Genomic DNA, 14,537 nt, shown 5'->3' with positions numbered 1-14,537 from the left:
CTCTCAGGTTTTTATCCCTCTCTCTCCTATGCATAAATACACTCTCCTCGGGGTGTTCTTTGAACAACTTAGCCGGGCATTAGCTGACGGAGGAGCTGCAGTTGTTGAGGGAACGCCTGAAGAGAGGTCGTGTTTGATCCTGAGATATATGTCCTTGATTCGGTGTCTGCGTCGCCAGCCACCGGGTACCCCCACCGCCGCTGCCAAGCATTTCCTGCTATGTATCGGTATTCTGTTGCCTCCCACTGTGATAAAAGCTATTGCACTGGGGAGAAGTATCCCTCTCCTTTTGCTAAACCACCGACTACACAAAGCAATCCACAACTAACGCTCACAGTGGCCCTTTGAATTGCGCCAATCAACAATGTATCATTTAATACATAATTGTATTTATTTGGATACAGCTTCATTATTTAGATGCTGATTGTTAAAACCTAAACAATGAGTTCCACTTGTAAAAAGAAGAGAAATGTATTTAAGGCTGCAGTTTACTCTGAATTACTGTTTAAAATCACATAATAGACACCATTACTGTTGTTGATAGGTTTCATGCAGAGCAGTGAGCCAGTATGAAATGTGTGTCCCACAGCAAACTGTGATGAGTACACCAAAACAGCAGTTTCGCGGAAATACTATTGCATTGCATTCTCTTCAAACGATGTTGGCAAAACAGACCGGCCAACTGTAGAGAACAACCTGCATCCCCAGCACAACCCTGTTTAAGAATCATAACAATATGAGATGCAGTAATTCACTGGAGTAATGTTCTCATTTCCACAATAACAATGCTGTGTAAGGAGAAAGGAATATAAACTAACAGGATCTATTTCTGAAGCAATGAGAAATACAATATTCCGATCTCCACAGACCTGTGTCATTATAAAACCAAACTCACAGCAGAAAACGCAACAGAGGGAGTTCCACAATCTGGGTATCACGCTTTATTTAGGTATTCACTAGGGAGTTCCAAATCGAAAAAATAAACATAAAACTTTAATTCGTTATTCATTTCATGTATTTGTCAAATTTTGTCAAAAATGGGAAACGAACAAATCTGGCCACAGACCAATTTTATGCACAAGTCAATTTTGTGCAAGTCGGATTCATAAATGAACAATGAAATAACAAATTGTTGTTTTGATTTTAAGATTTTTGGCTTCCCAATAAAAAGAACAAATGATAGACGGATGCTTAATTACAAAAACACAAAATGAAAACAAGATAAAAAAACATTGAAAACCATATTCATAATTTTTTTACGATAGTTCTCATTTCTCAGAAAACATTTCTAAAATATCTAAGATTGCTCTTTAGAAAAAACACAATCTGTCACCCGGAGTGTTAAAATCTACTTTTAACTGCGGTTGAATAGTGGAGCGGCGACCTGAGACGTCATAAGATGTTTACTAAACATGAGACTCAGTCAAAGTGGAGACTCTCTCGTCTGTGCAAGTCAAATATTTAGTCGCCCTGATTGGTTGAGAATGTGGAGGGGCAGGGGAGCGGGCCGAGGCGTTGCATGGATCAGCTGGGCGAGATAACAGTTGGCGAGGAGATTAAAAAACACAATCACACACACGTGCGCACACAAACACACACTGTGAGCTCCCTCAGGTGAACAGGTGCAGTCATGGTCCGTCACAGATGCTCCGCACAATTTGTCAGCTGCCATTCCTCCTGTCCACCTTGGGTGGGTTGGGGGGGATGTTCACTACAACACAACTTCACCACACAACCACATGATGTACTATGTAATCATCCTGCAATCTCGTAGGCTACTTTACTAGAGTGTAGAGCTGCCTAATGACTACCTACTTGTACTTGATGGTCAAAAGATTGAGCAGCGCCGTGATGGATGCAGAATTGAAACGTTATGTAGTTTTTTACTTTTTTCGCATCTTTTTTTTTAACTGATGCTGTTGCTACTAGTGTGTGTGTGTGTGTGTGTGTCTGTGTGTGTGTGTGTGTGTGTGCGGCACTCTCGCGGTTCCTCCCCTCCCTCCCTGGGAACCACAGTGTGTGACAGAGGGACATTAATCACAGGGCTGGGTAATAAAGCGAGGAGGGATGGGCATGTAGGGCCAGGGGGGCAGGCGTCTGGAGGGAGAAAAGGGTGTTTAGGGAAATCACAGCATGCTTTATGACACACACCGATACACAGGCCCAATTTTTACACTCACAGGTTTAGGTGCACATCCTTCATGCGCCATATTGAAAGCTTCCACCCCGGAAAGTTTGAAAAATTAAATTGAGGAGAGAGAGAAGGCAAAAGAACAACTCAGGGCTTTAGGAATGACTTTTTGCTCGTCTGTGTTGGGGCAGCGGAGCCTTGTGCCTTCTTGTGGCTTCTTGTGGCTTCTGTGTGTGAATTTGCGCGGCTCATTAATTAAGTGTTAATTTAGTGAAAGACCTTCTCTGGAAGGAAAACAGAGGGGACTTTCTTTTTTGTGTAGTTTGAAAAGAGATGAGAGGATTTTAATGGTTCAGTAGAAGAAGCTACTTCACTGATGCTGTGAAGTCTCATGAATGAAAATCAGACGGTGATAAAATGTTAAACTGTGGCTCTTTGTATATGGTCACATGCTAAACTGGAGCAAAATCCACAATTTAGAAGTTTAACAAGTTCTTCCCTTGAACATTTACTTTTGACCTCCTTGCATTATTGGAGTTTTTTAATATCAACCTCATTCCATCTTGACATTTTGCAGTAGACACTGGGTAGTGAATCATATCAAGCAAAGTTGTGGCAGTGGATATTGTGTGTGTGGGCGTATGCGTCCCTACGGGTATGCATTACCACCGTCGATCCTTCGTTGTGTATTTTCTGTTGCATCGGCACTTGCTTGTCGCTCCTCAAGGAGTATTAGGAAAGGGTAGGTTGAAAAATGAGGTACCGATAATAGTCTTCTGTTCTTGTAAATCCACCATAAGAGGCTCAGTGCTCCACATCGTCATGATCGGGGCACACGATGAGCAGAAATCAGTGAGGGTGACGAATTTTATTTTTAACCGTCATTCGGAAAACTCTAAAAAGTTCAATGTCATAATTTTATTGGGTCTTTCCGGTAAAGATGAATTTGCAATATGTCAATATAGGAGTTGTGTTTTTGGCTCTATTTCAGTTTTTTGGTTGGAAGTATTAATTGCAAATTAACTCGCACATTCGCTGTTTTACAAAAACCTGCTTAAACTCTACTTTTCTGTTGTTGTCCTTGCCTTACTCTGTTTTCATATAGTTGGCACTAATTTCATGCTTTTTAAATTTTTTTTAGATCTTCCTAAATAAAATTCATCATTTGAATTATTCATAATTTATTCTGAAAGAATGGCCTTTAAAAATGCCCCCGTCACATTTAGAGAGATAGATGTAGGGACTGTTTTTTTACATTTGAGATAAGGCACCTCATTGGCTCAGAAGGTAATTAACAAATCCTTTATTCATCTATCTTCTCACTCGGGTTTTAGAAGACACAGCAGTATATGATGTTGACAAATAACAGTGAGGCAGGATCGCTCCCTTCTTGTTTTTTGCAATGTCGGTGAATTAAGGGTCTTTCCGAATTGGTAAATGTATCTTCTGACACGTTGTCCTTTTGCTATTACGCAGAGGATTTCTTAGAGCTGTTTTCATATCTGTTTCATGTGCTCTTAGCAGTAGAGATAACTGGCAGCTACATACCTCATTCATCCAGTTCGTTGTCACGCAGTCTTGCTATTCTGCCCTAAAGCAAGACAGTTAACCCTGCCAGAGGTAGCTAGATAGCCCCGGCCGCTGTTTTTAAAAACACCTTCACAAGTACAAAAGATTACTTGGAATTAATTAAACTTTTTGTTGATAAGAAATGTGTAATAAACATCTGATTCCAATCAGGAATAGGAGTCAAGTTTCTACAACAGAGCTGCGAGGATGGAAACATCAACAAACCTGACACTCGGGACTGAAGCAAATTCTTTTTACTCCATTGTCTGAGGGCATTTTTACACCAGACCAAGGTCGAACAATGGTTCATGTCTTTGTTTGCATTTGATACATTTTACTTTCCCATTTTAATTTAGGGAGCTCACTAAAGAATGTTGTAGGACATTATGTATGTCCTGTCGTGATCAGCTATGCGTCCACCTACACTTGGCGTTGATTTGTTGGACATCGGCGTGGAGTAGTCTTTCTGTTTGAATGGGGATAATGGATGAAGTGGTTCATTCGGTTCATTACACTGTCTCTGTGATATCATTATGCTATTACTGCCAGCATCACCACCTTGAGGTGCAGTACTTGACTTGAGTTCAAATGCACCAAATGAAAATCTGCATCGTTCAAATATACCTTCAGAGACAAAGACCTCGAGAAATCTCAATTTCCTGCTGTTTGTCTGAAAGTCCGACCTATCCAAAAAAAGGGTTTTCAGACTAAAAACAAATTGAATCATTGCTCATTTCAAACGAGACAGAAACCACCTCTTCTGGTAAATTGTTGTCCGAGGCACCTTTCACACTTGTGACTTTGGTTCAGACGTAACTGAAAATAGGTCTGGACCAAACTAAAGAGGTTCTGGTTCTTTATGAGTAATCCCCAAAAAAAGATTGTCGCATGTCACTGCCTCGTCCCCTCTCCTTTCCCATTTGTTACCATTCAGAGCCATTATGGTTACAAACCTTCCTTTTCTAAGCTTGTATGTAAGATAAAATTCAAGAACAATTTTTTTCTTTAGCTGTGCGATATTAGTACCCAAGATTATAGACTTGATAGGGAGTGAACATTGAAAGATACAAATGCTGTTTCCTCATTGTAAACACAGATGGATATCTTAATGTCTTGACAAATATTTTGGATTTTAGCCAAAAGCTGAAATATTAATGTTGCAAAAATAATAACATCATAATAGATTGAGGACATTAACTTACAGGACACGATCATAAAACATGAAAGTGACTCGACAGCACGTAGTTCGTATGGTCATTAGGTAACTTTTTCTTAATGATTTACTTTATATTCACCAATAGTGAATAATGCAAATTATTAGTGTTTCATCATTGCACCATATCAAGTCACTGACTGGGAGATGAATCAAAACGGGACAAATGATTGCCTTCTCTGCCTTCATTGCCTTCATTGCCTTCATTGATAGCGTATCTATCAGCGTAATTCATCTTGCACCATATATACCACAGCAAGAGAGAAACTGGAGAGGGAGCGACTGAGCACGCCCCTGTTAGCCAAATCATTGCAGGCACATTTGTCCTTGGTAGATCATCGCAGAGAGCTGGTGGAACCACGCTGGAGAGGGAGAGAGGGAGCGGGAGAAGGATGGAGAGAGGGAGATGAATGTCACCCTTGCTCTCGTATGTCATATTGTTAGCAATAGATATGAGGAGAACGCCTCAAGGTTGAACGTGCAGCTTGAGACATGAATAATCTATCATAGGTTTCCTCCAACTAAATAGAGGGAAATATGTCTGCATGGATTATTTATGCTTTAATATGCACACAGTGAATGGACAATCACCTCTGAGAGCACGAAGACATTGTAGGGGCCAAGTTAATTGTGTGTGTCTGGAACGCGTGGCGAGCCTGGCTGTGTGAAAAGCCAGCGGACGTCTGGCTGTTGAGCTCGGTTACATGTTGGGTTTATACTTTGTGGCTCGGTGATGGATTACAGTAATAGCATGTTCTGGACGCAGACTGTATTCAGGTTTGTATTATTTATGTACATGCTCTCGACCAAATCATCGATCTCGGTGCACTGACATGTTGTTTAGTCGTGTCGTGTCAAACGCATTCGCTCACTCCCACACCATTTAGATGTAGTCCATTCCACACTGGACTCAGTGCTGCTTTCCAGCTCAACCTTATTTCCTCCTCAGTTGACTGCCTCGACACGGGAAATGTCAGACTCTCTTTGCCAGCGCTGTTTGGCTTCTTCAAACATTTGTGAAGTGTTAAGCTCATCGCTACAGCTTAGGAGGACACTCTCTCAGGGAATCTAGGCTGCTGACCCGCAACACAGCAAAGATGGACCTAGCCAAGTGCACTCAAGCACAGCCACTCTGCCTGCTTATTCGCATCAACGAAAAGATTGTATTAGTCCCAAGTTTGTGGTCTTTAAAGCAGCACTCTGGCCATCCTGTGAAGGTCCATGCATCACGTAATGTAATTGATGGGGTGGCGTTACAGCTCCGAACAGTAATGTTGTCTTCTCACATTTGGTTGGGAATGATGGTGGAAATGGTTTACGGCTCTGAGTAGCCTCACTCCAGCTCCTTCTTTTAAATGTTGCCTTTGATACAAGCAAAGACTAAGAGATCATTTTCAACCCCTGTGTTAATATATCTCTCGAAATTTAAACCTGCCGGCATTGGTTTCAGACTCCAAACCACAACAGGCTTGTTACAGGAAGATAAATCACACTAATTTAAAAATGTGTTGTTCATAACGTACTCTATATGAGGTTGAAGATTCACCACGAGGAATCAAGGTTCAAACCATTAACATTCAGTGGGGAGGGTGAGAGCCTATTTTCGGTTAATTATAAATGTGTTTATCTGACTGCTAAACTCAAATATTGCTCTGTGCTACTTGTGCTACTGACACTTTCCTAGGGCTATAAAAACATCAACAATGCAGAAATTAAGGTCCTATGAGCAGACTTGCTTTGTTCCTTTTAACAAGGAAAGTTGCATCAGTCCTGTTGCCATTCGTGTTGCATTTTAACATACAAGCAAGTGTTGAAATAATAATAGGTCTGCTGTTTGTCTGCAGCGTTTGGCTCCACAAACAAGCCGAGATGCATCACACGACTCAAAACCAATATGCAAATTAGCCTTTGCTGCTCTATTTGTTTAGAAGTCTGTGCAAGCAGACCTTTGGATTTAACCTGGGAGCGGTGTTACAGGCTGGTGTGCTGCTGCGTTCTGGGCTTTGTCTAACCTGTGAACTTCATACTTCTTCAAAGGTGACGTGAGCAATTTCGAACAGAGCCTGTTGATATTTAAACTCGACAGCAAAACAAACATACCCCTTATTTCAGAAGCTCCACCCTCCCCAATTCGTGGAGGGGTGTTGCCAAGGCAACAACACAATCCAAAGCATTTGATACAGCGTGGAAGTGAATACGTTCTAAAAGCACGACGTTAGCTTTTCAAATTATGCACCCAAGTGTTTTTAGAACCTTTTACGCTATGAAACCACTTGAACATTGTACAAACAAATACAACAGGACTAATCCTGCAAAGACAATATGCTAAGGGAAGGCATTGGTTGGGATTAGCTTTCACAAACATCAGCAAACGGGACAAAACAAACTGATGCATTGATTCTAGGAAACGTCGCTAAACAATTGTAATCCAACGTCTGAGCAGAAACGGAGCAACCTATGCATCCGTCTTCATGCTGCTAAACTCTCTGAGGTCTCCCACAGCGAACTGACTGGCAATCAGGACTATTGAGAGTAATGTTGGTGGGCGGTCAAGTGGTCCACTGCGCATCCATGAAGTTGTTACCAGCCCTGTCAGTCTCTGCATTCCTTCCACGCAGCCGCCTTAACGCCACTGCGGATATATCTACTGCAACCCTAATCAGTCCCATTCGGTCTGGCAGTGACAGAAGGGTAGACTGTTATTTTTCCTTCCGCTAGTAATCCTTAAATTAGAGTTATCTGTAAGCATGTGCGCGCCCCGACCCCCCCCCCCCCATCTCTTTTTTTCTTGTCTTGTGCTCGAGCACGAACGCCCATTTTTGCCAGTTGACTGCATCGTCGTTGGGCAGCTTGGTCCAAGACACTTTTTCAAATTTTCCATTCACAGAGCCAGGGCTGTGTCAGAACACCGAGTTCATTCAGTACACAGGGAACAGACAGTTATTGGACCTTGAGGTGATAGATTCAATTGGACAAAAAAAATTGGTGTTTGATTAGAACGACTGAGGGAGGAGGGAAAGTTTAACCAACTTTTTTAAATGCACCACACTCAGATGTGTCGTGAACTATTCATCTGTTGTAGCCCATTTGACAGTTACAAGAAATGTCAAATTTAAAACTCAGTGTTTTAAAGAATGTTTATTTTTCTAAAGGACAAATTACAGTATAATCCCCTGTCAAATAAGGGAAAGAGAAACAAGAATAAGTTGTACCAAATTCATTTGTGTAATCTTTACTGTGTGGCTGCTGGTTGGCTTCTCTTGGTTTCATCCCACTCAGCCAATGGAAAAAATCCATTTGTGGGACAACAGATGCTCCATTTTTTTTTTCCGGTTTTCACTTCATGCCCAAGAGGAGGAAAAAAAAATATCCTCCTCTTTTTATTTTTTTATTTTTTATTTTTTTTAACCAAGTTCTGGATCCATTTGACACAGGCATGAACACTCCCATAATCAGCCAGAGTGTGCATCCTTCTGAATAGAGATGAAAGAGGGGAACACACACACTCACACTTATGCACACATGCATGCACACACAACAAGAAGGAGCCCGCAAATAAACAGGCACAAACACACAGGGAAGAAGCACAAACCATTTGGCACTGTCTGTCTGTCTAGGGAGGGCTTCAAAGCCCACTGACATGAATTTATGATAACGGCACTATGCCTTTGCCAAACCTCAACTGTTGTTGTTTTTCTCCCTCTCCATCCTTTCTGTATGCTCTGCCATCGCCTTGATCAGAGCTTTGGAAAATGCTAGCAGGTGTCCCCCAGTCCCTCGAAAAGGTGTGTGTGGGTAGTTGTGTGTGTGTGTGTGTGTGTGTGTGTGTGTGTGTGTGTGTGTGTGTGTGTATATGCCCACATGTGTTTGGAATGGGACATCCTTTGCAGGTTCTTTTTTTTTTTTCTACATCATTTCTTTTGGCGCTACTTCCCTAACTTTGGACTCTTTGTACAGTTCAGTTTCATAATAGTACTATGATTCTGTCTCCCTCTCACTGTGTGGTTTTACTTTTATTCTATGCACACTGCTGAAATTAATTCAATCTTTTCTCCATCTCCCCTCCCTTTCTTCTATCTGCAGATGAGGATTGTGTGAATTGTACGGAGGAGTGCCGGGTACTGGGTCACTCTGACCGCTGCTGGATGCCCCAGTTCCCTACAGGAGGAAACCAGGCCGAGGGCATTGACTACCGCAACAATATGTTTGTGCCAGCGGGGATGGAGACTGTTCCCGAGACAGAAACCTATGAGACTGTCAACCCCAACGGCAAGAAGACATTCTGTACATTTGGAAAAGAGAGACGTGACCACACTATTCTGGTCGCCAATGTCAAGCCCTACTTGAAGGCGAAACGGGCCCTCAGCCCACTGCTCCAAGAGGTACCCTCAGCCTCCAACAGTCCTACAAAGGGCTGCTCCACCAATTCTCCTTGTTCCTCAATCAAAAGCCCAGCTGACGGAGCTGAAGGTAAACCTCCTCCTGCCTCATGCTCCGGCCACTACGGGCCTCCTGATGGTCAGTACCTGTCCCCAACCAAACAAACCAGAGACCAGGGGGTCTACCCACCCTTGCCGCCCTCAGACCCAGTGGCCAAGGTGCTCGCCGAGGCACGCTCCAGGATCAGCCAAGAGGCTGCAGGGGAAATGGAGTGTCCCATGGAGCAGATGGAGCCTGACGTAAATCGTGACGGAATGGATGCTGACCAGGTGGTGAGAGACATCGACAAGCTATTGCAGGACTGCAGAGGAAGTGAGGCCACTGGCACACTCAGGAAGTGACACAGAGGACTGCAGAAAAACAAAAATGGGAGGTCGACAGAGGAATAGGATGCTATTCCAAAAACTCTCATACAAAACTGTCACCAAAACAAATCAAAAGGTTGATGGCTCTTCTGAAAGGAGCTCTTTTCACACTATTTGTTGTTGAAAATTACCAACACTGGACAGAGGATTGGAACATTTATTATGTCAGTCGTTTTGCACCAGTTTTGGTGCTAAGATCCCAACCAACAAAAAGGAACTGGGTTACAAACATCTGAATTCTGCTGAATTTATAAACTCTTTTTTTGTTTTGGATTCTTAAGCAAACTGCAGAGGCTTATGCCTCTGGCACCTCGCAAGCTATTATCTAAGTGCCCACCAGCTCATAAGTGTGTTGTTCATGGTCTCTCGTGAAATCCTACATATCTGAGTGTGTATAGACGGATTTCTGTTATGTGTGATGGCCATAGAAACTGACTGAAGAAGAACTATGGTCAGACATGACAATCGACACGGAAACAGAGAAACAAATTCTAATCTACTTGGGACATTGAAAGACCAAAATACACAAGCAACCTTATCTTTTCTGACTTTAATATAGGTGTTAAATGTGTGATGGATCCTGTATCTTAACATGAAGAGATTGGTTAATCAGGGGTATGTTCACAAGGGTCGGTTATGGACTTGGGGGTTGGACGGGCTTTAACGCTCTGCTGAAGGAGAATTATAAAACAGTGTGACCATGTTTCACCTGTCATTTGTAGCCACATGTGTAAGTTGTGTCTTTCTCACGCCTCTATTTAAACGTTCATGTTGCAGACCGGTGTACTTGCACACACCTATTTTATACATGTGCACTACACTGTTACTCATACACATGCACTGATGCCCCTACACACACGCAAACACACACACACACACGTACATATTAATGCTTACACACAACTGGCCATCTGTGTAATTGTCTTATACATGTACATCATCAGCTTTCAGTCCCTTGTGTACAGTGAATTATCATGTGTGTGACTATGCCTTAAGGCAATCACGAGTTGTATAAAAAGGGACATTTTCCTCAACTGTGAAAAAAGGATATCTATATGATTATATAGATGACTATATGTATGAATCCATGTATAGTGTCCAAATATTAACAGAATATTTATACATTTTATAAAAAAAAAGAAATGAGGAATCTCAGCAAAACGTGTCCTGCGGTTTAAGGTGAAGCGCGGGGCACTGCCTCGATTGAACTGCAAAGGACACTGCCATTGTTTTGAAGACAAATATCCAAAAATATAAATAAACAAGAAAATGTCCCTTCACATTATCACTATACATAATATCATTATATGTGTAAATGTATCCAATTTAGATGTGTTTACATCAAAAAATTGACATATTTTTATTGATTTTTCTGCAATTTCTGTGCATTTGAGCCAAATTGTTATGTGTACAAAAGCTATATTGTGTATTTTATTAAATTAATATATAGTTGTGTTGCAATATACATGGGCTTATATTGTATTTGGCAAAAGTTGCCTTAGTAGCTGTCGAACTCTGTGAGTTTGCTTTAGTTTGGGTTTTGTTGGTCTTTATTTTTTCCCCCCCTCTCTATTCTGCATCTTTGCAGGCTGGCTTCAGTGCTTTTGAGATGTCGCCTCTTTTTACCCTGAGATCCAGCTGGATCAAATACAATAACTGTTGAAAGCTTAATGAGCCAGCTGATCTAGAATACAATTCAAACCAACAACAAAAAGCAACAACCACACGATAACAGTTTGACTATTTTTACTGAGCAGATTTTTACAGGGCAGCTATTTTTCTTTAACAACAACTAGTACTTGTATTTTGTGTTTCGATTCCTTTTTACTTTCTTTCCAAAAAAAGAAACCTGCCATATGGAAAGCGGAATGGTTTCCTTGGTGATCATAAAACTGCCTTACTGTCTCTGCGGAGAGCTTGTTGTATCTGTGGAGCTTGTGACTGCTTATAAAAGCCCTGGTCCACCAGAATGTGCATTTTCTATAAAAGGACCAAAAGAGGTTCTTTTCCAGCAGTCTGTGTCGTTTATGTCTGTACTCCTTCTCGATACGTGTTCGACTTCTCATACTTTGCAGAGAGACTTGACATCTGAAATTCTATCTGAAGTTCCTTTTGGGTTTGATGTGTTAGCTGTGTAGATGGACGGTTTATATAACCAAGTGTCTTCACATTCAGGCTTTCTTAAATACAAAAAAAAAAGAAGATAGACGTTTATTTTTGAAAATTTTGGCACATTTCGGCCACTCTCTGCGATTATAACGGGAGGTGCTTTTTCTAATATTCTCTGAAGGTAAACTGCGCAGAACTGTATGTAGGCTGTTAGATTAGACGTGTTTTTGGACAAATGTGACCGCAATCACCAAATCTATGTAAGATGCAGCCATGAGAGGGAACAGCGACTTGGTGAACAGTGACCCGGTGTATTTACTGTATGAGTGGATCTGAGTTGGAATCTCGACAGCTGATTATATCCTGGAGACATGTCACTTCTTGAGTGTTTTGGTATTTGCGTTCTTGCTGTTTTTTCCTTCGGTAAAGGTACATGCTTGGACATTTCTCCTGTCATTCTGCCATTCTGCTGTCGTCTTTGTTTCACATCATTATTATTATTTTGCTCCTCAGCTGTCTGCTTACTCTTCTCTGAGGAGCAAAGTAACTGTTGCCTTTTCTCTGCTCTTTTGTCTGAAAAAACAACAACAACAAAAATTGGTTTCAGTTTACCCTTCCTCTTTACCTGAGAGATGGCGGAGGCTGTTTTTAGAAGACGGATTGGAGGATTTGACGGTGGAGGAAAATATTTGTTTATTTTAAAATTAGATTTTCTTTGTTATCTTGCTCAAATATCTGGATAACTCAAACATGGTTGACATTCACATCATACCAAATATACAAACAGTTCAAATGTTATATTTAAAGTGCGCAGTGCTTCTGTGATCTAATCGAAAAGGCTTGTGCATGCACACAAATACACACTTCGGCAACACACTGCCTTTTATTTAAACCATATCACAACCTCTTAAAGGTAAAGCAAGGGTTGGAAGAAAGGGCAAAGGTCTACCGCTTCCGCACTACACGTCGTTTTATCTCATTGTGCTCAGTCATGTGTATGTGCTTGATTCGCCTGTCACGCCTCCATCATTTGACGAAACAACTCCTTGCTTATTTATCCATTTTCTGTCACATATGTTCTTCAGCCTTGACTCCAGCTCACATTAGGGCTCTATCGCTGTGGTCTCTCTCTCTTTTATTTCGTCTTGACCTAAAACAAAGTGCAGGGGGTCGACCCGGGATCCCGTCATTTGCACAGATTCTGAAGCTGCCACGAACGGTCACTGTCACGGCCGAGGCGCGTTGTGAGTGCTGTCCCCTCTGATGGTGTTCTGCCGGCCCAGCCACGCTCCGTATGCACTCACAAAGCGTGGGCAGGAAACGAGCTGGGTCCAATGGATGGAAGGTGTTCTTTAAAGCCATGGCGCCCCCCCACCCCCCTCCCTCCCCACCTCTCAGGCTATTTGCAGTGTAATAGAGCAGAGGCTGCTGCTGAGGTCAACGCATAGTAGGAGATTGAACATAACGCAAGGCCTCTCATTACTGTCTAATTAAACACTGTTGACATCATATACCGTTGGCAGTGCATTACGCAAATCTAGAGTGGGTTATTTTTGCCCACTTGAGACTGTTGGTTTTACCGAGTGATTAGAACGAGGCCTCGCTGAATGTGGCTGACCGCCTCGGGTCTCTGACTCACGCTGATGCAGGTGCACACAGACGCAGACAGCCACTGCTTCACACACACACACGGAGATGACATGCCATTTTGGTTAGTTAAAACAAGCACCCAATGTTTGTCAGTGTCGTCCCCCCCCACCCCTCACCCCCCAAGCCCACACTGATAGCTTAGGGCTCCACGCTGCAACGGACAACTGGTGAAAAGACCAGGGACATTCATTTGTATGGATTACTTCAACTGCTATTGTCTAAAGGCTGTGTTCATTGTGATCTATCTGAAAAAAAATAAATAAAAAAAAGACGAAAAGATCAAATAAAAAAGCAATTACTAATACTGTTTGCTCTTGTCCTTGTGTGAGTTGGTTGAGGAATAGCCGGTCGTGGATTTGATTTAATTTCTCGTATCCCAAGCGATAACCTCGCACACCTGATTGCTCTCTCTCAAGCATCTGCATGGCCGGGTTTACCTTCGTCAAACAGGATTGCATTGTTAACCTTTACAGTGCCGGCTCGGAAAAGATAGAAATCGCCTTCATCGGTGTTAAACGTATGCACATATGCAAGCGCCTCGCACTCGAGCATTCTCCGACTTCGCATTTTGCTTCGGGCAAAGGATTCTTCATTCATCACATTAGTTCACATTTCTGCTACACAAAAGATTTCCTCTTGTTGCTGTTTTTTTTTTCCTGTTTTTTTTTTTATTTCCCGCTCAGAGGAGAATAAATTGGCGCTTGAAATGATGTGTACACATTTTCCTCGGATAGGATGTTGCACTCCACCCTTCAGCTGGTTTGTTTAATTTGCAGTTTGTGGGTATTAAAGGCGTTTGATGATCAGAGTGGAACGTACACTGACGGCGGCAGATGTGACCTCCGTCGTGTTGTTTGGTTCCTCAAGAAGAACAGTAAACACTCTTTTAAGAGCTGGCTGCTGTTAAAAGTGCCAGTGCTTTGGAAATGGGTTTTTAATGTCCTTTTACAGTGGTTTTTCGATACTAAATGGCCGACTGTGGAAACAAATGATACACCATTACATTAATCTCAGGAAACTGGTCCATCATCACTGTTGGATAGTAAAAGTAAAAAGGGAT

At 42.1% G+C, this 14,537-nt stretch overlaps 1 protein-coding gene across 4 annotated transcripts in view; it reads left to right on the top strand.

Annotated features, from left to right (window-relative positions):
* The window catches only part of pcdh17 (protocadherin 17), a 57,395-nt gene extending 43,614 nt beyond the window's left edge, over positions 1-13,781 (top strand). For all 4 annotated transcript variants that reach the window (XM_034577663.1, XM_034577659.1, XM_034577649.1 and 1 more), the window contains exon 5: positions 8,997-13,781. In XM_034577663.1, the coding sequence (XP_034433554.1) occupies positions 8,997-9,694 (698 nt within the window). In that variant the 3' untranslated portion in view covers positions 9,695-13,781. The remainder of the gene's footprint in view (positions 1-8,996) is intronic.
* Positions 13,782-14,537: the final 756 nt, after the last annotated feature.

The sequence above is a fragment of the Hippoglossus hippoglossus genome, chromosome 3 (genome assembly GCF_009819705.1).
Source record: "Hippoglossus hippoglossus isolate fHipHip1 chromosome 3, fHipHip1.pri, whole genome shotgun sequence".
Classification (NCBI taxonomy): domain Eukaryota; kingdom Metazoa; phylum Chordata; class Actinopteri; order Pleuronectiformes; family Pleuronectidae; genus Hippoglossus; species Hippoglossus hippoglossus.
Note: the sequence above shows the minus strand (reverse complement) of the source record. Positions and strands in the feature narration are given on the sequence as shown.